The sequence below is a fragment of the Pipistrellus hanaki genome (genome assembly GCF_964339955.1).
Source record: "Pipistrellus hanaki genome assembly, chromosome: 3".
Lineage (NCBI taxonomy): Eukaryota > Metazoa > Chordata > Mammalia > Chiroptera > Vespertilionidae > Pipistrellus > Pipistrellus hanaki.
Genome location: NC_140505.1, coordinates 102,221,249 through 102,246,899, shown reverse-complemented (window position 1 = coordinate 102,246,899; position 25,651 = coordinate 102,221,249). Strand labels below are relative to the sequence as shown.

The 25,651-nt window shown below is 43.2% G+C and overlaps 1 protein-coding gene across 3 annotated transcripts in view; it reads left to right on the top strand.

Moving 5' to 3' along the window:
* The window catches only part of WASF3 (WASP family member 3), a 118,996-nt gene extending 104,001 nt beyond the window's left edge, over positions 1–14,995 (top strand). For 2 of the 3 annotated variants that reach the window (XM_084876266.1, XM_084876268.1), the window contains 4 exons: positions 1,290–1,465; positions 7,937–8,203; positions 9,487–9,854; positions 11,714–14,995. In XM_084876266.1, the coding sequence (XP_084732392.1) occupies positions 1,290–1,465; positions 7,937–8,203; positions 9,487–9,854; positions 11,714–11,871 (969 nt within the window). In that variant the 3' untranslated portion in view covers positions 11,872–14,995. Of the gene's footprint in view, positions 1–1,289; positions 1,466–6,974; positions 7,142–7,936; positions 8,204–9,486; positions 9,855–11,713 lie in introns of all 3 variants that reach the window. The other variant, XM_084876267.1, reaches the window with a different exon arrangement.
* The last annotated feature ends 10,656 nt before the right edge of the window (positions 14,996–25,651 follow it).

Below are 25,651 nucleotides of genomic sequence, written 5' to 3'. Positions count from 1 at the left end.
TCCCCATCCTAGAAGGATCTTTTCAAATGCCTCTTCTTCTTCAGTCTGTCAGCCCTTCCCTTCTTATTCTTCAGTGCTTTCCCACTGTTTCTGAGATTAAAAAAAAAAACAAAACATTTTAAACGTAGCCTTTAAGGTCTTGCCTACCTTTCAGCTCTTTGGGGCCATTAACCTTCATTTGCCGCTCACCTTCTTTCATTTCTCCTAAGTGTGTTCTTCCTCCTCCTGGAGCCCATGCCCACTCAGTCCTCTCTTAGCTGCTCTGATGGGCTCCCTGCAGTCCAAGCCACTCACAGGTAGGTCTTCCCTCTCACTCCTGGACGCTATCCCTGACTTCCAGCTGAGACAACATTCTACACGTGATGCATATATGCTTTACTGCATTTTATTATAATTAGACATTTATTTCTATGATTTTGTAGGCTTCCCCAACTGGACTACAGGCTCCGCGAGGGCAGACACACATCTTTTTGTTGTTATTGTTGTTTTCCTTTTGTATCTTCGATGCCATAGCAAGTTCTCTAAGCTCACCTGGATTTGGCCATTTAGTCAGCATTGATTGTGTTTGCACTCTAGGTAAATCACTTGTGGAAGGACTGTAAAAGGAGTATAGAACTTAGAGCACATAGTTCTTGTCCTTAGAGATCATAAAATTTTATGAGAGAACCAGGAAAAAATTTATAAACAACAGAAATAATTGTTCTCGCCTTTAAAGAAGTACCTACGTATTTATTGGATACATTTTTGCTGGCAAAGTAGGGCTGGGGCAAGAATGAGTCTTTGTATGGGAAGGTAAGTTCGTGCCTTGTTTTTGTTTTGGGTTTAGCTCATTGCAGGATTAGCTTAAATATTTCTTGTAGAAACTGGAAAAAGAACATTTTGAATTATTTTTTTTTTAAATTGTAAGTTAACAAGCCAGTCAAAATTATGTAGGGGTGGGAAATGATTTATCTGTATGGTGCCATCAGACATTTTATCTGTATACTATAGATCTAAAAGTTATATTTAAAATCAGCTAAACGCCTAGTAAGATGAAAATTTGCTGAAGCAATTACTAAAAAATGATAGTAATTCTGGTAGTTGCAGCAGAATAATTTTCATTTATTGGGTTAAATAGTTAAGTATTTATTACTTTGGGGGGGTCTGTGTTGGATAGGAGTAGACACTGTGCTAGAATTTTCTGACATTATCTGCACATCATGCTTGTGTCCTGAGCATTATAACTGCATTTAACCTGTTGTCTTTCTCTCCTGTCTCGGCATGCTTGCTTTTCTTTTTTTGGACTTCAGGAGCAAAAACGTATAGATGGCACAACCCGTGAGGTGAAAAAGGTTAGAAAAGCCAGAAACAGGCGCCAGGAGTGGAATATGATGGCGTATGACAAAGAGCTCAGACCCGACAACAGGTTGTCTCAGAGTGTGTACCACGGAGCATCTTCCGAGGGATCCCTGTCCCCAGATACTAGGTGTGTGTGTGTGTGTGTGTGTGTGTGTGTGTGTGTGTGTAGTAATGCCTCTGAGTAGTGTTTCATTTTATTTATTCCTTGGATGTGACTGGTAATAGTGGTTTTGGTATTTATAAGGCTACAGAATGTTTCACATCTTTTTTTTTTTAAAATATATTTTATTGATTTTGTACAGAGAGGAAGGGAGAGAGATAGAGAGTTAGAAACATCGATGAGAGAGAGTCATCGATCAGCTGCCTCTTGCACACCCCCTACTGGGGATATGCCCGCAACCAAGGTACATGCCCTTGACCGGAATCGAACCCGGGACCCTTTGGTCCCCAAGCCGACGCTCTATCCATTGAGCCAAACCGGTCTCGGCTCACATCTTTTCTTAAAAAAAAAAAAAAAATTATATATATTATATATATATATATATATATATATATATATATATATATATATATATATTCATGAACAACACATGAATATTGAAATAATACTTTAAGGTAGTTTTATTATGTGTTGGGTCACATTGGATGACTTTTCATATCTCCGATTTACTTTCTTGTTCAGTTAATCTGGATATGCAGTGTTTTAACATGGATTCTGAATTTGGGCTTACACACACACACACACACACACACACCCCAGTGACTTACATTTTTATTGTAATAATTTAATTCTTTGTCTTACTCTTCAGCTTAGAGTTGAATTACTTTTGCTCTTTGATATCAATACAATCGGTAGGTAGTAATTGATGTGGTCAAGGAATAATTTCTTTGCTCTTTTGGTAACCTTTGTAAAAAGTGATGAACAAAAGATATTTATTTCTTTAGTTCCTTAATCTTATGTGCTCTGATTTCACAAGAATTCTGTTGGTGTTTACTTTAAAACTGTGTTAGCAATTAAGTAAAAATATTTCTTGCAGGTGTGAATGATGTGAACAATAAGTCACATTTGTCACAAAAGGGATTCATTGAACAACAGGGACTGACTAGTCAATTTTAAATTATGGTTTAATTTCCTATTTCTGCTCTTGTAAAGTTGTTGTCTTGCATTTGCATGATCTCTCTAAGTCTTCCATCAGCATTTAAAAATTCGAACAGAGAATTCCTATGTGATTGAAGGATGTTTCAAAAACAGCAACAACCTGGACCTGGCCTTAGATCTGTGTCCTTTTAAAATAAATTTTGTCTTTATGATTTCAATGCTTAGCACAGACTGTGGCAGAAGCTGCTTAACATTTGGTAGTTACAGGGCCTGTGAATGTTCCTGCCCCAGAAGGCTTCTAAGTCATGGGTTGGATATGAGGCAAGTTCTAGGTAATTTTTCTGTACAAGTTGTTATCTTGTTATCTGCTAAATATTAGAGAATTATTAGAGCTTTAATTGAGCTCTAGTCTCAAGGTTAGATCTTTACTAGATGTAATTGCGGAATTTGTAATCAAAGAAAACACGATAATTTTAAGAGAAACATCAAAAGTGCTTTATTCAAAGTAATGTCCATCGCTAGCTACACATTTCCCCATCTTTCAGGTAATCTGTGGATATTGTCCCAATAGAACTTTTCTTGTTTTGAGGCAAATCATTCAGAGACCCAATTTTCCACTTCTTCGTATGCTTTGTAGTGCTGCTTAGGAAGTGCATGTGCCACCGATCAGAACAAGTGGTACTCTGAAGGAGCAAGTCTGGTGAATACAGCGGGTGGGTTAATACTCCTGAGGCAAGAGCTTTTAACGTGTCTTTAACTGGTTTTGAAGTGTGTGCTTTATCATGAAGCAAGATTACTTTGCTGTGTCTTCTGAAATCATGATCAAAGCATGGTTCAAATAGACTGTTTATTGTCAGTAGTGATCAGTATTTATGGTTTCACCTGGTTTTAGAAGCTCATAATACATCACACCTTCCTGATCCCACCAAACGAAGAGAGCATTGTCTTCTTTCTGAAGTGATTTGGCCTTGCAGTCGATATTGATGGTTGACCTGAATCAACCAATGATTTTGTGCATTTGGGATTCTCAAAATAAATCCACTTTTCATCGCCAGTCACAATTTGATGCAAGAAAGACTTTCTTTCGTGCCATTGAAGCAACATTTTACTGATGACTTTTAGGTTTTTCCATTTATCTTTTGATTAGTTGATATGGCACCCATTATCCTTTCTTTTAAAAATTTTCCATTGCTTGTAAACAATTGAAAATTGTTTGCTGAACAATGTTTAATCTTTCTGCAAATTGTTTTTGAGTTTGGCACGCATCTTCATCCAATAATGCTTATAAATGTTGGTCTTCAAACTTTTTCGGTTAACCTGGACGTTCTTTGTCTTTCACATTGAAATCATCACTTTTATTTTTTTTATTTTTATTTTTTTAAAATATTTTATTGATTTTGTACAGAGAAGAAGGGAGAGAGATAGAGAGCTAGAAACATCGATGAGAGTCATCGATCAGCTGCCTCTTGCACACCCCCCACTGGGGATATGCCCGCAACCAAGGTACATGCCCTTGACCGGAATCGAACCCGGGTCCCTTCAGTCCCCAAGCCGACGCTCTATCCATTGAGCCAAACCGGTTTCGGCATTGAAATCATCACTTTTAAAGTGTTTAAACCAGCGTTCACAAGTATCTTGAGGTGGAGCATGTTCACCATTAGCTTCCCCAAGTATACAATAACTTTCTCTTCAAAATAAAGTAATGAATTAAAAGTGCCCACAAATGTTCTTTTTTTGGCACAAAATTCAACATTTTTAAGCAAAAATATCTATGATGTTAACACCTTCAGCAAATTTGACATATGAAGCTTTGAAGCTTGTGTCAATAAAACAAAATAGCATACATATCAAATTGCATATATCTCAACATATATATAATTCCATCTATTGAAAAAAATCCGCATTATTAACTGATACATCTATTATGTCAGTTTGTTTCTGTCGACAATTCTACACATAGTTCTTTGGGTGAGAGAAGCACTTAAATTTGAGAGCTCCCAATATGTCAGTTGGCTTTTTGTGTGCGTTTTTCCCAGCTAATTTAGTTGTATTGTTTTCTCATGCAAAACATATACTTTATTTTATAATACTCTGCACTCTTATTTCAATATGTACAGACAGAAAAAAAACAATTTTTTTAATCCCTCAGTTGAATAGTTGATGCTCATTCTAATATCTGAGATTAGATTGCTTCATGCTGGGTATAAAATCATTCAGATGATTTAGTATCTGAATTTTTATGTTTTTAGATATATCTTTACTTTTTTATTTTTCAAAAAGCAAATTGATTAATCAGTTTTATTTCTTTAGAATTTCCTTTTGTCTCATACTGTTTTTCCTGACCTCTTACTATATGCATGTCCCAGATAAATAGATTATAATTAATATTGCACTTGGATTACATCCCTTAAATTAATTTAAATTTTTTTTATTTTACTAAAGTGTACCACTTTTTCTTATTATAAAATAATTTTTTTATATTTGGAAATTACAGAAAACATTCAAGTATTATCCATAATCCTATTATCCAGAGAAACCACTGTTTGCATTTTAGTGTACTTTTTCCTTTTTATCTTTTTATTGTAAAGGTATATATGTTTTTTGTTTACAAAATTGGAATCATGCTCTATACTTTCTGCCTTTTAACTTTTTAATGTTTTATATTCTTATTTTAAGTATTATTTAGAATCATGGCTTTTAAGTAACTGAGGAAATTTTGAATATTAAGTTTTATGGCTTGTATATAATAAAACTTCATATAAGTAATATATTTTGTACATAAAAAGTGGTTCATGTAAACTAATCATAAATTTTTGCTCTCTCTGTAGATTATCAGCAGTGGTTTGATTTTAAGCATAAATTCAGGATGGAAATTGATTAAATTCTTCCCCACAGCTCTCTTTCACTGATCTGGAAGACGTGAGACCTCCATGCCCAGTTGTCCTTGTGCTGTTTCTCATCCTCTTCCGGGCGCTGTATTACAGCTCTGACTCTGCCCACCTCTCCACCCACAAAACCCTGGGAGTCCCTGGCTTCTCCCACCAAGTCTCTCCTGCTTACATTTCTTCCTGTTTCCATATCATCTCACTCCTACCAGTTCTCTCTCCTATAACAGGTAGTCACAGGACCAGCCCACACATCTCCACATTGGTGTGTGTCTCTGTAGCTGATTTCTACCTTCCTGCATGGGAGGTCTCTGTCTCCAGCAGTCACCCCACTTCTCACCTCTCCTCCAGCCCACTGGGCTCTTCTTTAAATGAGCCTTCACTCCTAAACCAGTCCTCTGTCCTGCCCACCCTTCCTCTCAGTCCTGCCCTCCACAACTCTCCAGCTGTAATTCTCAAATTCAGACATTCACTGCCTGTTCCTTTATTCACTCATCTGTCTGGCTTTCCTCCTTTTTATTGACTCCTTTTGGCTATGTCACAAAGCTATTTATAAGGATAGCACTCTAAATTATTCCAGAATATTCATAATTTCTGGCTCCTCCTCCCATGAGAAGCGCTCTAGATTTTTCCAGATCATTTTTTTTTCCTTTAGAAATTGTACACGTAGCATATGACATAGTCACATACACAGAGTTAAACATACATCACCAAAGATTCCTGGGTTTTAGGTATTTACATTATAAAAATATGCTAGGTTGTTTCCCCATTAAAAACATTTTTAACTTGCCAGCAGTTTGCATAGTTCAAAAGATTTAATCATATGCACACCTAAATACAGAATTTACTAGTGGCCAAGTGCACAATTTTGTGCATCTTGAAAAGAACTGTGTGCTGCGAGGCTGCAATGGGCACAGGGCCGGCCCCTGCCCAGCTCCTCCCACCATGGGCCCTGGCCCCCTGTCTGCCAGCAGCCCCGCTCCTGCCGCTGCAGCTCCCGTGCGCTAATGGTGCCTGCCCTACTTGCACCTGCTGATGATTGGGACTGGCGCCAGCAGCAGATGCAAGCCATGGCTGCAACAGCGGGTGTGAGAGGTGGCTGCCAGCCCCAATCGTCCCTCAGGAGCAGGGGGAGGTAGAGAGGCCAATCTCTGGCACTGGCAGTGGGTGCGAGTGGGACCAGTGCTGGCAGCAGATGTGAGTGCCTGGTGGGACTGTGGCACACGGGAGCAAAGAATCACCACAGGCTCTCCCCGAGGACAGCAACCGGCACCCCGCTCACTTGTTGCAGTCAATGCCCACCATGTTCCATGCTCTGCTGCCTGCTGCCAACACCCGCACTCGTCCCCTGGTGGTCAGAGTACATCATAGCAACCGGTTGTTCCACCGTCCAGTCTATTTGCATATTAGGGTTTTATACAGTATATATTGCAATTAGAGGGGGAAAAAGGTGAATTATTAGTTATTATTACATTGCAATTAGGAGGGGGGAAAACAGTCTCTGATCATGTAGAAAGATTTTTTTTTTTTTTTTTTTTTATGTCTGAGGTGCTCCAGTTAAGGGAAGCTACTGTCTGATTTTGAGACCCAAGTTCAGTTGGTGTCTCCCCTGCTCCTCCACATCCCCATGTATGTCTGCCTGTTTCCTTCAGAGAGAGAAACACAAGCTGAATCCTACCCGAAACCAGCAGATAAATGTGAGAAAAGTCAGAACAAGAAAAGAAGAGTGGGAGAGGAGGAAAATGGGCATTGAGTTTATGAGTGATGCAAGGACACTGCAACAGGCAGGGAGCACGAAAGAGGACAGAACGCCCAGAGGGTTTGTCATTTTGCTCTCCGCATCGCCATCCTCAGGCTGCCCACCCGCTTTGGCCATCACGAGGGGACATGCAGCCCCCATACTGACCATGTGTCCTGTAACCGGGCCAGGAGCACGACTGTGCCTTACTAACACCATTCTGTGCAGCTGTGACCTTTACAAGTCCCTGTGCCCCCTCACGAAGCTCCGTCAACTAACATACAGTCTCCATCCTTTCCAGCGTTTCGCCCATGACTGTGCATTCAGAGGAAGCAGGAAGGCCCTTCCATATTGCACCATGTTCTTTCATTTTTGGCTAAATACATTTCTTCTGTTTAAGAGAACGATTTTTCACTGTACTTCATTCTTGCTTTTTCTGTTCTTACTGTTAATATTTATCCAGTTTATCTGCCATTTTGTAATTTCTAATGATTTGCTATCAGCTTCCTGGCCACTGAAGTCCTCTGCCTTCGGTGCTGTTTTTGAATTAAGTGGGACTTGTCTCGTGGCCTTTTCTCTTAAGACCATATGCTGAGATGGTGTGAAATGGGGCTCTGCTGGTCCTGCTTGCCCATCTGTCTGACTTGCTCACTTTAAAGCTGTGAGTCTGACTCCATGTAACACCGGGCTCGCTGCTAACGGAGTCATTACGTTGTTGCTTGGAAGCTCTCATGAGGCTGGACCTAGTTTACAGTAAAGGAAATAAATGTGTGATTTCTGTGTATTGGCAATGTCATTATTCAAATATATGCTTATGTGCTGGTTAGTGGAAATCTTTTCAACTTAAATTTCTCCCACCCTTTTCTTGAATGCCAGGTCTCACGCATCGGATGTCACAGATTATTCTTATCCAGCCACTCCCAACCATTCTCTGCACCCACAGCCCGTCACCCCTTCATACGCAGCAGGTGACGCGCTGCCACTTGGGCCGGCCAGCCAGGCCCCCGAGCATGAGTACCGACCCCCCTCTGCGTCGGTGAGACACATGGCCCTGAACAGACCTCAGCAGCCACCTCCGCCACCCCCACCACAGGCCGCAGAGGGGTCCCAGGCCTCGGCACCCATGGCTCCAGCAGACTATGGGTAATTTGGTATTCCTTGTACTCTGATTGCTACTCACCATGCAATGGAATCTTGCTATGTGTGTATAAGAATTTTAATTAAAAGTCATACTTTAGAGGCCAGAGTACAGCCCAGAATGACTGAATGTGGAAACTATTGGTTAAGAAATACAGTCTTATGCTGTTCCCTTTTCTTATTACAGATAAAACTCAGGTTTGTGTCTGTATTCATGTGTATACTCCCTTAAAACACACATTTGTGTATGTGTGAGTGGATCGTTAAGCAGAGGCATTGATAAAGAATGGAACTCCGATTTTGTGAACCTGTCCCAAATCCTGAAATTTCTGTATATATCCTGGGTGAACCAGGGAGAAGTCATACCGCCAATGAGAGCACTGTGCAGTGCAGCGCCCCGTGCTTACTCCTGGCTGTATAACCTCTTCCTGCCCACTCATCCTTCTCCCACCTTGTTTCCTGTTGATCAGTGAAATTCACTCGGCCCTGGGAAAGACCCTCATCTTGGGGTGTTTGGTAATTTAGGCACCCACCTGTGTTTTCATAGGCTGCCTTGGCGCTCTGAGTTCCCCTCAGAGGCAGTGCCTAGGAAAGTCGAGCGTGTGTTTCCATTAACCACATGTCCTTCAGTCCAGAGCAGCGTGTACCAGTTTCTGAACAGACATCCCTCATCTTTCGGGGCACCCTCCCTGACCACTCAGCTCTGGCTGTTTCCCTGGTTCTTGTTAAGTCAGGAGTCCCAAAGTTTGTTCTGAGGCTCTAGGTGTCAGGTCAAAAGAGAGTCTGGGGTCCATCTGCTTTGGACAACCTTAGACTAAATAGAATTCAGCAGCTTTCTTGGCTGTAGGACTTTTCAAAGCTTTTTATATTCTGATGGGCATTGTAGGCTTGAGGAACTTCCATGGAGATGAGATATAAAATACAGAATTTTCCAAATCTGACTGGCCACAGAACCCTTATAAGACAAGTTTGTGAGCCACCTGCGTTTGAGATGCCCAGTGTAAAGGATGTATTTGTGTTGCTCTTCTTACCTAGCATTTCACAGGAAATTCCTCTTTGAGGGGTTATCTTTTGGATGCATTTCAGTGAATGATCATAAACTCTGTCGTAGTGAATCATGTAAACCTGTGGAAACAACTGGCCCAGCAGTGGATATTGCATCCTGCAGTGTCTTAAATCCAAATGACAATATGTATTGTGTTTGGGAGAGGCTTTCCATTAGGCATGTCAGAGCCTCAGGTGTGACCCTCTGTTGCTGCTTAAATGACTCTGTGTTTTCTCTCTAACAGGATGATCCCAGCCCAGATCATTGAATATTACAACCCCTCGGGACCACCTCCGCCCCCTCCACCCCCCATGATCCCTTCAGCACAAACTGCTTTCGTCAGTCCTCTCCAGATTCCCACGCAGCCCTCCTTCCCAGCAGCAGCCGGGCCCTCCTACCCGGTGCCCCCTCACCCGCCCTCCACTGGGCTGGTGGTCACAGCCCCGCCCCCTCCGGGCCCCCCGCCGCCCCCACCAGGCCCTCCTGGCACAAGCTCTTCCCTCTCATCTTCCCCCATGCATGGCCCCCCCGTAGCCGAGGCAAAACGACAAGAAACTGCACAGCCACCCATAAGCGATGCGCGCAGTGATCTTCTTGCTGCTATTCGAATGGGTAAGTGGATCCCCGACGTGGGCCATCTTCCAATCAGAGAGACTCTTGTCTCCAGCCAGCTAGAGCTGGTCTGAAAGGGACTACTTGCCGCACCAGATTGTTTTTAGAATGTGGTTAAAGAAGCTTTATGTGACATTTTAAAAAAACAGCAATGTGGTTTTGCCTATGCAAAGTAAGCACATGTGATAAAGAACCAAGAATTCAGGAAAGGTTTACTTGACTGGAAATAAACATTGACTATTTTGTCTGCATTCTATTCTAATGGTAAAAGTATAAATGAAAGAAAATGAGCTCATTTTAGTGATATTTTATAAATATTTAATATGTCTTAGACTTTTCATATTTTTAGCTTGATATGCTAAGCCAGTAGTTTGCAACATTTACATAGCAGCAAAACTCTTGTCAGATGGAAGTCCTACACCAAAGCCCCAAAACATGAACCGTGAAGGTAGAGCGCCTCTGTCAGATCAGAGCCTCCCCCACCGGCCTCCCCCAGAGCCCCGCCTTAAGCCCTGCTGCGCACCATGTGTCCTCTACCCCCCGCCGCAGCCCCCGCGTGGTTAGGGTCACCGCCCACGTGGAAATACTCTGAAAGCTGCTCATAGGCTGAGGAGCTGCCCAGTCGCTGGGCGCAGTGCAGTGTCTCTGCACCAGGGGGCAGGCCCCCTGCAGATCCCAGGGTTCTCATCTGTCTTGAATGTCATTGACGCATTTTGATTTTGTTAAGAAAAACAGCTATTTAATGCCTCGTTGATAACAAATTTGGGGTCACAAGAGGACAGTGTTTTGATTTTGACAGTGTGAGCCCTGCCCAGGAAGAGTGATAATTGCAAATATCTGTCCGTGAGAAAACCTCTGAGGAGCCATATTGACAGCATTCTACAAAACTGCAGGTCATAAAACACCAAGGCTGAAGAACTGCCTAGATTAAGGATCATTATTGGAAACACCACAACTAATGTAACAGATGATTGGTATTGAATCCCAAAACTGATGGAAACTTGTTTCATTTGCTATATTAGGTCTATTGGCAAAATTTAAATAAAATTTATAGACTGAATGGTAGCATTGTATCTATGCTTATATTCTGAATTTAATAATTGTTTTTTAGGAATTACACATGAAGTAGTTTAGGGGTAAAGGGCAAAATAGCAAATTATATGCCACTTATTTTTAAATTGTCCAGAAAAAAAGTAACTGTGTGTATTAATAACAGTGATAAAGATTGCTGAAACGAGTGTGATCAAATGTTACCCATTGGGGAATCTGAATGTATGTCATATGGGAACGTTTTGATACTAGTGTTACTGTTACTCTATAAATCTGAAATTAATTCAAAAGAAAAAGTTAAAGAATTCACACGTTAAGTCATCACATGATCCATTCCGTTACTAGGTAAGAGAGCAGATGGTTTTATTTTATATTCATTTTTAACAATAATTGTTAAGCAAAGTTTTCTCAGTTACCTCAACAGGTTAGCAAAGAGCTGTCCAAGCCTGTGTGGGAGTGTTCTGTAATGATAGATATGTGCAGTGTTTGCTGGTGCACGGTGCAGCCGGGTGGCCACAGCTGTTGTGGCTCGTGGCCACTGTGTTGGACAGTGCAGCTCATGGGTCTTCTGTAAAGGTGTCCGTCCACCCATTACTTTGCTGTAAAAATAGTTATATACATTCTTTTTTTTTTTTTAAGTCATGAAACTTCTATTTCCCAAGCTTTTCTCCCTTCAAATTTCCAAAACTGTTTTTATCCTTAGTGTCGATAGAAGAAGAAAAAAAGTCAAGTAGACTTACTAGTTTGTTTTTCCTTAATTTGGAGCAAGCAAAAGGATTTAATTCTAAACTATGTGTTGTGTCTTCTAGGAATTCAGCTAAAAAAAGTACAAGAGCAGCGTGAGCAAGAAGCCAAGCGCGAGCCGGTCGGGAATGACGTGGCCACGATCCTGTCCAGACGCATTGCCGTGGAGTACAGCGACTCTGACGACGACTCGGAGCTGGACGAAAACGACTGGTCTGACTGAGGGCGGGCACAGCCAGGAAGCCGTGTGTTGGAAGTGAATTGAAAATTTTAACTAGTCTCAACAACCCAAATAGTGGTATTATAATCCTGTAGCTTAGCAACTTTTGTATTAATAATGTGATAATTGCTTTTGCACATCCAAAAATTCTGGGTTCTTTCAGTATTTACTGTGTAATACTTAAGTGCCACTACACATAGAAAATCATGCTGCACCTGAGGAAATGACGCTGTAACTATTGCATTGCCCTAAAAACAGCCTTTTACTTCCTTTTTCCTGGCCATGAAAGTGTTCAGTGCAGTTTGGGTTCACTCGTACCTTATAATTCTGCAGACTTGCTGTGTGTTTGTGAAACTGCTTAGTGTTAGGCTTCAGCAAGATTACCGTATTTTCCGGTGTATAAGACGACACTGTGTTCTAGTAAAAAGCCTGCTCAGATTGGCCAGAGTCAGAGAGGCGGTCTATTAGAAAAAGAACTGGTGTTGCCTCGGAAGTGGGGGGTAGTCTTATACAGCGAATATAGGCCTAAACCTATGTTTTAACTGTAAAATTAGGGGGTCGTCTTATACGCCGGAAAATATGACTACGTGTCCAAGTCTTCCAATCAGTAAGTGATACTGTTTCAACTTTTTGTGTGTGTGTTTCAGAAGAAGTTGGTTCCAGAGAGAAAGGTTTAACAAATAAAGAGAATCAAATGCTTCTGCTTTCATTTTCTTGGAGTGGTACATTCTGTGACCTTGAATGTTTTGTTGAATACACTCCTCTGCACGCTCTTATAAAATGTGAAATTGGAAGGGCCTTCTCAGGCAGGAGTCCCAGTGGGCATTTAGTCAGTGCTTGTGGATGCTTTTTGTGAGAGGTAAGCAGCTCGGTAGTAATAAAATGAAGAACAGGGTTCTTTTTCCCTCTGGGGCCATTGGCGATGACGCTCGAAACATTCGACAGCCCTTCCGTGTGGGCCTCCGCCAGGTTGCGTGGTCTGGGGGCCACGGCCTCGCCGGGCAGAGCTGCCAAGTGTGGGCTCTGAGTGCGAAGGAGACCTTTGCCTTTTGCTTCCCGGGAGCTCCTCTGTGCGCCCTAGCGAGTGCTCCAGACGGCTCCCCACCGCCCTCGGTCTGAACTTTGAAAGCCTGAGTGTAGGCGGATGTAGGCATTGAGAGCTCTCTGCTTCTCCTGTGCTGTGGCCAGGTTAGGGGTCCATCCCAGGAGCGGGCTTTCGCTCTGTCCTGGAAGCACGGGCTCTCTCCTCACATTGTCGTCAGCACATGACATTTTAAAAAGCACCTCAGGTTAGATTAGACCTGTAGCTGTAGCAGGTTACGTTTCCGTAACCTTTCCCTTCCTGTGGTTCTCCCCACGGTCCCATGGGGGTCATATTTTTGGTGAAGGCAAACCGTGGGGAGACTCAGGAATGAGAGCGTATGCTCTGTAATTTTGGATGCAGGATAACTGCTTATCCAGCATAAACAAACACCCAGGCTTTGACTATAAAGACAGCACAAAAACACTAAGACACTTTACTTACTAAGGAATTTGTACCAAGACCCCACATTTCCAACAAGCGGCAGGTACAAGTGACGCTCAGACATGGGGAAGGAATCTTTAGCGGAAGAGTTGTTTGGGTGGTTGGTAGGGTTGTGAACAGGACTGTAGCTAAAGGAGTGTGCTAACGAGTGCAGCTGAGGAAGTCAGCCGGCCCCAGAGCACGGACATTGGCTGGCCTGTACGCGGTCCTCACAGAAGGCCTGTACGTTGGCTTTCAGTCACATAAATTTTGAAACTCTGAAAGCCTCATGTCTGCACCCCCTTTCCAAGACCACGCTTCTGCCAGGTCGTCGAGACTTTTCATCAGCACATGACTTTTGAGTTTCTGTATCTTGGAGCTAGTCACCATTTGGCTCTCACCATAATTTTATTCAATAGAAGAAATAATTTATTAATGAATCTTTAATTTCTAGCATTATTCTTGGGACTTACCATTTTTTTTAGTCTTATTTTGTCTTTATTGCAGTATTTTGGGTTTTTGTACTTTGGAGTAGGAGTGACCTGTGTAATTCTAGCACTCACATTGGGTGATGCTTCTTTGCTTCTCCTGTCCTTTCTGTTCTCAGGATGGAGAAGATATGTAAAGCTACTATCTAAGTAAGGATTTCTTCTGTCCATAGCTCATTACGGTGAAATCAGTGATACTTTATTCATAAATATTTATAAGCCTATTATTAGTTACTAGTTGCCTGTAGTTTAATCAACAAGTTATTTTCAACTTGATTTTTTGACTAGTGAAAAAGCTTTTGCCCTGACGTGTAATGTAGCTTTCAAAAGAATGGCAAAGGACTAAAATTCAATTTAGATTATTTTTGCAGTATTTTTCTCAATAAATTTGATTCTAAAATTTAAATTTAGACTTTTTCTAACATGGTATCACATGAAAAAGAAAAAGTGAATATTTTGAATTTTCGGTTTTCATTTTCAATAAGTATTTACTAAGACAAATGGAGAACATTTAAAAGCTTATTTCATACCTATGAATTTTACATTTTAAAGTAGTTATATATTATTGTAAGGTAATTTTAAATTGTCCCCAGTCTTCCCTCCCATGTATATTTTAGTTTAATATTTTACAAGCTTTCTTTCATATTAGTAGGTTAGGCAGAGGGGATGAGATCAGTCAGTGTCATACATTTTACTGACACAAACATGATATGGTTGATTTTCTGTTGTTAGACCAAAACCAAACCATAAGATTTGGTACCCTTACATTTTCCTTTAGGTAAAGTATACTGTTAAAGAATTGACATTTTCATTTTAGTAAATTTTTAGAATATCAAAATCTTTTCTTAGCACCCAGTGGCTAGGTTGTGAAAGTTTTGTAATAATTTGCAGCTGAAATACATGATACATTTTAATCCATTAAAGGCTAGTGGGACCGTATCAGCCAGAGTAACAAGAACTTTTTGTTTTCTATTCAGAGTATCTGTCATCCTGCAATGTTACCAATGCTATTGTAAATTAAATTTAAAGTGGTCTTAAAAAAAATTTCTGTTAAACAATTTTTATCTGTTTGTATATCTTACTATAGATTATGTACAAGTAACATCTAAATAAAATTACACTTTTAACCCTAAAAGGTTGGGCTTATTTATAACAGTGCTATGAAGGTAAGCCATTACTGTCCTGTACAAGTCCACTGCTGGCCAGTTTCTGCCCTCCTGGAGCCTCTAGTTTAAGGAGAAAGAGAGACATCAAATACTGTCAAAGAAGTAACACACCATTTCACATGTGCTTTAGTTGGGGCGGAGTGGGAGTGCCCAGTGTGGTCTGTGGGCCAGCGGAAGCCGAGGTCCAAGAATGAACAGAAATGAGCGAGGGACCAAGGGTAGGAGAGGGAGTTTCTCACCAGCAGGGCACGCAGCCTCTGCGTTCCCTAAGGTGGGAGGGACAGTCCGGATGGTAACGGAACCAAAGGTCAGTGAAATGGAAGGCGCGGAAGGAAGAGGAAATGTGACTGGAGACGGAGGTGTGGAGTCTCCATGTCCTGCACTGGGGATGGGGAGCTGTTTGAGCCAGCAGCTACCACCACCGCGGCAGCCACAGATGCACAGCAAAGCTCTCCATGTGTGCAGCCTATGGCTTATTCAGGGATCTTACAGCCTCACACCTCAGACATACTGTTCTATTTGGAAGGCATCCTACTGTTCAGCTGGCTCTGCCCTAGTGCTGAGGATGGGTAAACACCATTACTTGCACTGCTTGGCTCTCAAAGCTCAGTCTCTTAATTCCTGAATTTTCAACTGGGACCCCCTGTTTCACAATAGACCTTTAAGAATTGGGCGCATATCCCTCTTCCTCAGTGTTTTACTATGAAAAAACTTAAAATACTACAATTGTTCAGTAAGTGCTCCTATACCCGTATCTGCCCATTCATCAAGTCACTGTATTTTATGCATTTCAAAGTAAGTTCAAGTATACAGTATACTTCACTCCTGAACACTTCAGTGTCCATATCATTAATTAGAGTTTAATATTTGCACTTAATGTTTTTAAGGTAAAAGATAACTTTGAGTGAAACACACATACCTTAATACCATTTAACAAGTTTTAACAATGTAACACTCATGTAACACAAATCATATTAAGATAGACAACTTACTGTGGCCTCAGAATAGAATGCTCCTTCATGTCCTGTCTCTCCTAGTCTAATCCCTGGAGCAGTTTATTTAGCTTTCTCTCCCCTCCCCCGCATAGATTAGCCTATTCTTGGAGATACACACACACACACACACACACACACGAGGCCTAGTACATGAAATTCATGCATGGGGGAGGGGGTCCCTTCAGCCCAGCCTGCACCCTCTCCAATCCGGGACCCCTTGGGAGATGTCTGCCTGCCTGTCTAGATGGGCAGTCAGACATCCCTCTCACAATCCTGGAGCACTGGCTTCTAATCGCTCACCTGCCTGCCTGGTTGCCCCCCCGAACCAGTCTAATCACCCCTCATTGCCCCCCATGCCAGCCTAGTCACCCCTAACAGCCCCCCCTGCTGGCCTGGTTGCCCCTAATTGCCCCCCCCCCTCCCAGGCTAGTCACCCCTCATGGCCTCCACCACCGGCCTGGGCACCCCATGCAGCCTGCTTGTTCAGTCATTTGGTTGTCCCTGAGGCCAGCCCTGGGCGGCCGGGAGGCTGAGGGGACTGGGGGACTCCGTAGGCAGGCATGCAGAGTGCCTGGACCTACCTAGGAGCAGGCCTGGCTGTGCCACATGCCTGCTGCCACAGTGGGGCTGAGGGGACTGGGTGCTGCCATCTTTGCGGGTGTGGCAATAAATGAACATATTCCCTCCTTATTTGCGAGGGTGTGATGGTCAATTTGCATATTACTCTTTTATTAGGATATACATGTATATCCTATCTAATAAAGAGGGAATATGCTAATTGACCATACCTCTGCTACACCCACAAACCATGCCCACCAGCCAATCAGGAGTGGGTATGCAAATAACTCAATAAAAATGGTTGTGGCCATGGAGCAAGAGGCTTGGGTTTCCCCAGCAATGGAGGAAGCCAAGCTTCCTGCACACCCTGGCGGCCCAGGCCTCTGCTCCAGGCTACAAAGTTTCAATTAAAGAAGATAAATAAACCCCAACAAAAATGGCTGCAACCATGGAGCAAGCAGGAGGCTTGGGTTTCCCTGGCAATGGAGGAAGCTAAATTTCCTGGCTGGCCCTGGCCTCCACTCAAGGCTACAAAGTTTCAGTTATAGAAAATAAATAAATCCCAGGGCCTCTGCTTGGGTCACCAGGGAGCGTGGCCGGACTGCAAACCATCACAGGCCCCTTGCCTAGGCCACCCCACTCCCCAAGGGAACCCCCACCCTGATGTGGGACACCTGTCAGAGCAAACCAACTGGTCGCCACACATGGCACCAGGCCTCTATCTCATAAAAGAATAATAAGCAAATTGACCATCTCTCCAACACAAAAGATGGCTGCCCCCATGTGGACACAAGATGGCCACCACAAGATGGGAAGGACAGGCCTGCAAGGGAGGGCAGTTAGGGGTGATCAGGCAGGCAGAGGAGGGACGTTAAGGGCAATCAGGCTGGCAGGGAAGTGGTTAGGGAGTGATCAGACTGGCAGGCAGAATCTGTTAGGGGCAATCAGGAAAGCAGGCAGGAGAGCAGTTGGGAGCCAGCAGTCCTGGATTGTGAAAGGGATGTCCAACTGCCCATTTAGGCCTGATCCTGACAGTTGGACATCCCTCAAGGGGTCCCAGATTGGAGAGGGTGCAGGCTTGGCTGAGGGACACCCTTTTCTCCCCATGCACGAATCTTATACACCGACCTCTAATAGAGGCCTAGTGCACAAAATTCATGCAGAAAGGGATACCCCAACCTAACCTGCGCCCTCGAGGTTTACAGGCCTAAACCGGAAGTCAGACATCCCTCTCGCAATCTGGGATACTGCATGCATCAGGGACCATACTTTTCATACAGGTGAACAGCATCTTGCTGTTATATGAGCAGCTACATTTTTTTGCCCTGATTATAAAAAGTAGTACATAACATGATCCTTCTGAGGCAGTAGAACCATTTCCCTCATCTTATGGGTAGAAAAACTGAAGCAGAGAGAAGTTAAGTAATTGGCTTTGTCACATAGTTGTGTCAAAATCAGGGCTGACCACAAAATGTGCAAGCCAGAGTCCATGTATGTCATCACTGCATCATCCTGTTTTTTCAGTGTCAGAGTAGCCTTGTCAGATTTTAGTTTTTAAATCTAAGAGACTGTTCCCAACATATAGGGTAGGGTCCCTGGGCCTGGCAGGTGATCAGGGCCATCTGTGGGGTGACTGGCAGGTGGGACGATTGGGGGGGCTCCTGCTGGCACCCACCTTGGCTGATCGCCTGGCACTGCCACTCAGCTCCTGCATTGAGCATCTCTCCCTCAATGGTCAGTGCCCATAAAAGTGACTATTCATTCTGCAGGTTGTTCCACTGTTCAGTCAATTTGCATATTAGGGTTTTACTGTATAGGATATCCTATATAATAAAGAGATAATATGCAAATTGACCCTCATGCCCTCACAAGATGGCTGCCTATGACCAGGCTTGCCGCGGGGTTAGTGAGGGACAACCAAACAATTGAACAACAGGCTGCGTGGGGTGACCAGGCTGGTGGGGGAGCAGTTGGGAGTGACCAGGCCAACCAGAGGTGAGTTGGGGGTGACCAGGCTGGTGGGGGGACAGTTAGGGGAACCAGACCAGTGTGTGGGGGTGCAGTTTGGGGCAACCAAGCCAGCAGTGGGGCAATTGGGGGTGATTAGGCTGTCAGGGGGAACAGTGAAGGGTGACTAGGCTGGTGGGGGGGGGGGACTTTTGGGGGTGACCAGGCCAGCAGGGGGTCAGTTGAGGGCAATCAGGCTGGCAGGGGGGCAGCAAGGGGTGACCAGGCCAGCAGGGAGGGGGCAGTTGGGGGTGACCAGGCAGGCAGGCAGGTGAGCTATTGGGAGCCAGCAGTCCCGGATTGGAGAGAGTGCAGGCTGAGATGAGGGGGTCCCCTCCTCCCCCGCATAAATTTCATGCTCCGGGCCTCTAGTATGAAATAAAACAGTATGTATCCTTTTGCATCTGGCTTCTTTTGACATTGTTTTTTGTTTTTTTGTTTTTTCTTTTTATTCATATCATTGCATACATTGTTTATTCCTTTTTATTACAGATTAGTGTTCCATTGTAGTATATGCCATAGTGGGTTTATGTTTTCTTGGATAAGACCTACACAAGTAATTTATGGACATTTGTGTTCATCCTATCTGGGATAAATTCTCAGGAGCAAAATTGCTATGTCATAGGTAGATGCATTTTTATTGTTACAAGAAACTGCCAGAGTTTTGCAAAGTAGTTATTCTATTCACATTCACCAGCAATGTTGCTTCACATTCTTACGTGTTGTTTTCTCTGCTTGGGGTTCACTGAGCTTGACTGTAAATGTATGTCTTTCATGATATTTGGGAAATATTTGGGCATTATTTTTCAAATATATTTTTGCCCCTTTCTGTCCTCTCCTTCTTATACTCCTTTGACACATACATTAGAACTTTTGAAGTAGGCCCACAATTGCTTGAGGGTCTTTCAATTTAAAATTTATTTTTCTCTCTGTTTTGCAGGTTGGGCAATTTTATTTATTTTCAGGTTCACTGACCCTTTATTCTGTCATCGATAATTTGCTCTAAAGCTCATTTAGTAAATCCTTTATTCAGACATTGTTTTTTTTCCATTTTGGAATTTCCTGTTGGTTCTTTTTTATAGCTTTGTTTCTCTACTTAGATTTCCCACTTGTTCACTTATTTACAAGCTTATTTTCCTTTACTCTTTGAGCATACGTATACTTTTAAAAATCCTTGCTGCTAATTCAAACATCTAGATCTTTTCAGGATTAATCTCTATTGATTACCTTTTCTCTTGAGTGCATGTCTAGTAGTTTTGGATTGTATCATAACTTTGTGAATCACACATTTTGGAGATTCTGGATTCTATTACATTCTTTGGAAGAGTACCGTTTTTTTTTAAGGGTGACAGTTAACGTGGGTAATCTTAAATTCCCGAGTCCCCACCCCCTGCAATAGATAGCAGTAGAAATCTCAAATTCTTAGCTAGGCTGATTTGAATTTGCCTTGCTCATGTCTGGTTATAGAATCAACCAGAGGTTGGGGAAGTTTTACACAGAATTTGTAAATCTGGTTCTACTTTCTAGGATTCTCTCCTCACTTTCTACCTACTCTAGTCACTCTACACTTAGTCCTTTTTTTTTTAAGCTCATGATACTGTGGGGTAAGCCAGCATGGTGTGGGTTTACTGTTTTAAGTTTAGCTGCTCTGCTTGGCAGGATAGAGCCTGTCCTCAAGCAAAAAGTCATTAAAAACAGGAAATGCACCCAAAGACTTTTTATTTCCAGCATCAGCTCTCCTCAGGTATCTTCCTGGGTTTTTTTCTTTCTCTTCGATATGGTAAGTAGTTGTGCTGTATACTTTGTTCAGTTTATAGGGATCTATAAAGAGTTGGTCTGGAATGGGCTAGTCCTCCATTCCCAGGAGTCTTGTTCTATAAATAAATATTTGATGCAATGTTTATTTTTAAAACATTTAAAATGTAACTTTAAAAATGCAGACTGTTGTTAAATGCCAAATTACAATAGATACCAACATTTCAGTTTTTCTGCCAGGCAAATTTGTTTTGCAAGGATCCTGCAGTAAAACTTACTTAAGTGGACCCAAGGATTGCATGGTATGCTTTGCATCTCCTTGTGTCTATGAATCAGCATAGTCTCAAAACTCTGCAGGCACAACACAGTACATAAATAATGTGGAGGTTGAAACGACTTCAACAAATTGCCAGACTCATTTCTGGTCTCAAATTTTTATGTCCACCAAATATCATGGAGCCTTTTAAATTTAGGGATAAATCTGTACAAATACAATAATATTTATATTTTTATTGGAGTTTGTTTGATTTAAAAAAAAAAAAGTGTCCCACTGCCTAAAAATTTGAAAACCACTGCTTGACATCATCACTCCCTGATTTCTTATCGTGAGACCTGGAAGTATTCCTCCTGAGCTGGCACAGTGTACTGCACTCTAACTTTGTATCTCGGAAGAGGGTATGATACAGAGGTATGTCAGCAGCGTGAGGAGACTTACATGTTTAATATGGAGGTGTGAGTAACTTGTTGAAGTATCTGGACAGGGACTTAATGAGAAAGAGATTTACTTTCAAAGTATGTTTCTTCACAGAGAATCTATTTGCCAAAACACAGTAGCTCTCTGTTGTGAATATTTGCATGTTATCTTTCTAACACCCACTCTCCCCGCCCCTGCACTTGTGATCTGAGTAATTAGCTTCAAATACAGGACCATGATTAAAGTGGTGAATTGATAGATGGTTTACCATGGAGAAAAATTATGAAAATACTAGTGCCCCAGTGCATGGATTCATGCACATTGAAAGGAAATTAATTAGAAGGTGGTTGGTGGGCCGGGACTGGGCATGATGGGCCAGACACGCCCTGGAGCCAACCTCCTGTGGTCCCTCCCCGGCCACACTTGGGGTGGTGCCGCAGATTGAAGGTCGTCTGCGGAGTGAGTGGGGTCCTTCCGGCAGGTGAGGTCCCTCAGCCTGGCCTGTGAGGATTCGGCTGAAACCAACTCTCCAACATCCCCCGAGGGGTCCCAGATTGTGAGAGTGTGGTTCTCTGGTGATGCACCCAAAATTGGGCTCCCTCCTTTGGTTCCAGCTGCGTCACCTGAGAACCGCAGCTGCCAAGACACCGCAGTTCGGCAGCTCATGCGTTGAGTGTCTCCCCCTGGTGTAGGTGTGTGTCATACCTACCGAACAGTTGTACGGTCACTTAGTCGCTTAGCCTTTTATATCTATATAGACTAGAGGCCTGGTGCACAAATTCATTCACAGATGGGGTCTCTTGGGGTGGCCTACAGAGATCAGGCCTCAGCTCATGCCCCCAGCGTTGCAGCCCCGCCTGGCACCCCACCTTGGCCTGGTGCTGCCCCTTCACCCGGTCCCCCCACCCAGCTTCTTCAGCATCTGGGAGCTGGGCGGTGGCCCTACCCCCCGCCACTACCAATGGTCACCCCGCTTATACCCACCTTGGCCAGGGCACCACCTGCTCACCTGCTACACCATCCTGCCATGGTCCCGCTCTCGTCAGGGCCCACTGGGAGCCGGCAGTGCCAACACACAGCATGTTCTGCACTGCCCCCTGCTGGTCAGCGCACATCATAGCAAGCAGTCGAACTCCCGGTCTCCTGGTTGAACTCTTGGTTGAACAACAGCCCGAGGGGACAATTTGCATATTAGGGTTTTATTATATAGGATGCCCTTGAGAGTCATTTAAAACCTACCGAGGTGTAGAGGATCTACCTAATACACAGTCACAAACCCAAAAAAATAAAAATGAGAAAACAAAGAAACAACCCCCAAATGAAAGAACTAAAGAATTCTCCAGAAGATGAGATAAATGAAGCAGAGATAAGAAATTTATCTGAAACAGTTCAGAGTAATGATGTTAAAAACGCTCAACAGTATGAAAAAAAGATATAGAAACTATGAACAAAGAACAGTTTGAGATAAAGAATGACATAACACAAATAAAGAACACATTGGGAGGAATACACAGCAGATTGGGGGAAGCTGAGGATCAAATCAGTGAATTAGAAGACAGAGTTGAAAATACTCCATTAGAAAACCAAAAGAAACAAAAAACAGGAGGACAGCTTAAGGGAGCTGTGAAACAATGTGAAATGTAACAATCCTATCTAATAAAGAGGGAATGTGCTAATTGACTGTCACGCCCTCACAAAATAGCAGTACCCACAGCCAATAAAGAGGAAATATGCTAATTAACTGCCACACCTTCACAAAGATGGTGGTGCCCAGTCCCCTCATCCCCGCCTCACCCAGCCAGAGTCCCCCAGTCCCTCAACCCCCAGGGGAAGGCAGTTGGGGACGATCATGCAAGCAGGGGAGCAGTTAGGTGTCAATCAGGCCATCAGGGGAGGGGTTAGGGGGCTATTAGGTTGGCAGGCAAAGTGGTTAGGGACAATCAGGCAGGCAGGCAAGTGAGTGGTTAGGAGCCAGCAGTCCCAGATTGTGAGAGGAATATCTGACTGCAAGTTTAGGCCTGATCCTACAGGAATTGGGCCTAAACTGGCAGGTGGACATCCCCCAAGGGGTCCCAGATTGGAGAGGGTGCAGGCTGAGCTGAGGGACACACACACCCACATGCACAAATTTTGTGCAGCAGGCCTCTAGTATTAAAATAATAAGTGTGCCAGAAGAGGCAGAAAGGAATAGAGAAGGTGTTTGAAGAAATGATGGTAGAAAACTTTTCTAACCTGGTAAAGGAAAAAGTCACACAAGTTCAGGAGACATGGAGAACCCCAAAGAAGAACCCAAATAGACCCACACCCAGAAACATCATAATTAAAATGCCAAAAATTAAAGACAGTGAGAATCTTAAAGGCAGCAAGAGAAAAGAAAACTGTTATTGACAAAGGAGTTCCCATAAGGCTGACACCTGTTTCTCATCAGAAATTCTATAGGCCGGAAGGGGATGGCATGAAGTACTCAAGGTAATGGAAAGAAAGAATCTGAAACCAAGATTATTATATCTAGCAAGGCTATCATTCAAAATAGACAGCCAAATAAAAAACTTCCCAGACAAAAAAAAAAAAAAAAAAGCCTAAAGGAATTCATCGCCACCAAGCTAGCATTATAAGAAATGCTAAAGGGATTGCTGTAAGGCAGTGTTTCCCAAAGTGTGGTACATGTAACCCCAGGGGTACGGGAAGAGTTTGGTGGGGATATGCACTGCACCGTGCTTAGCTGCTCCTAATTCTACGTTCTCATGAGTACGAGGGGTACTCAGCGTTACGAAAATTATAGAAGGGTACACATATGTCAAAAGTTTGGGAAACACTGCAGTGTAAAGGATTGCTGAGCGAGAAACTTAGCCATACAGAATTAAAATGGCTACAAATAAGTACCTCTCAATAATAACTCTAAATGAAAAGGGGTTAAATACTCCAATCAAAAGGTGTAGGATGGCTGAATGGATGCAAAAACATGAATCAACTATATGCTGTCTACAAGAGACCCATCTCAAAACAAAAGACACACATAGAATGACAGTGAAGGGATGGAAAATAATTTTCCATGCAAATGGAAAAGAAAAAGAAAAAAAGCTGGAGTAGCAATACTCATATCTGACAAAAGAGATTTTAAAAGCATAATGCTAAGCGAAATAAGCCAGTTGGAGAAAGATAAATATCATATGATCTCACTCATTTGTGGAATATAATGAACATAAACTGATGAATAAAAATAGGGCCAAAGGGGGAAAATATTCTAGAATATAATAGAAGTAATCCTATTATTTGCAGATTTTTAATATTTCCTACAACTTTTATGATATCACTAGGGGCCCGGTGCATGAAATTCATGCATGGAGGAGGGGGGCTCCTAAGCCCAGACTGCACCCTCTCTAATCCGGGACATCCCTCTCACAATACAGGACTGTTGGCTCCCAACTGCTCGCCTGCCTATTTTTCGTATTTCCTCTAACAGCTTCTGTCTGCCAGCCTGATCACCCCCTAACCACTCCCCTGCCAGCTTGTTTGATGCCTAACTGCTCCCCTGCCAGCCTATTTGCCTCCAACTTCCCTCCTCTGCCTACCTGGTCACCCCTAACTGACCTCCCCTACAGGCCTGGTCACCATAACTGCCCTTCCATCCAGGCCTGGGTCTCCCCAATTGCCCTTCCCTTCAGGTCCAGTCGCCCCCAACTTTCCTCCTCTGCCAGCCTGGTCACCCCTAACTGCCCTCCCCTGCAGGCTTGATTGCTCCCAACTGCCCTCCCTTGCAGGCCTAGTCTCTCCCACCTGCCCTCCTCTGTTGGCCTAATCACCCACAACTGCCCTCCCTTTCAGGCCTGGTCCCTCTCAACTGCCCTCCCCTGCTGGCCATCTTGTGGCGGCCATCTTGTGTCTACATGGGGGCAGTATCATTGACCACATTGGGGAAGCCATCTTGTGTGTTGGAGTGATGGTCAATCTGCATATTACTCTTTTTATTAAATAGGATAGAGGCCTGGTGCATGGGTGGGGGCCAGCTGGTTTGCCCTGAAGGGTGTCCTGGATCAGAGTGGTGGTTCCCCTGGGGTGTGGCGCAGCCTGGGTGAAGGGCCTGTGGTGGTTTACAGGCCAGTTATGCCCTCTGGCGACCCAAGTTGAGGCCCTGGGATCTGGGATTTATTTATCTTCTACAATTGAGACTTTGTAGCCTGGAGTGGAGCCAAGCCTTCTACTCGCTCCATGGTGACAGCCATTTCTGTTAGAATTTATTTATCTTCTATAATTGAAACTTTATAGCAGAGGCCTGGGCCGGCCAGGATGTGCAGAAAGCTTGGCTTCCTCCAAGCCTCTCTCCTGCTCTCTGTGGCTGCAGCCATCTTGGTTGGGTTTATTTGCATACTCGCTCCTGATTAGCTTGTGAGCATGGCTTGTGGATGAAGTGGAATGATGGTTAATTTGCATATTACTCTTTTATTAGATAGGATACTATGTTAGCACAGTTTTGGTGATATTGTACTTAAAATCCTTTTATTCTTGAAATATCAATGTTTATTGCATGTTATATGTACCAGTAAGACCATTTTTCTTGAATTATTGGTATTGCATGTAACATTATCATATTTAAAATAATTTTTCTTAAGATATTA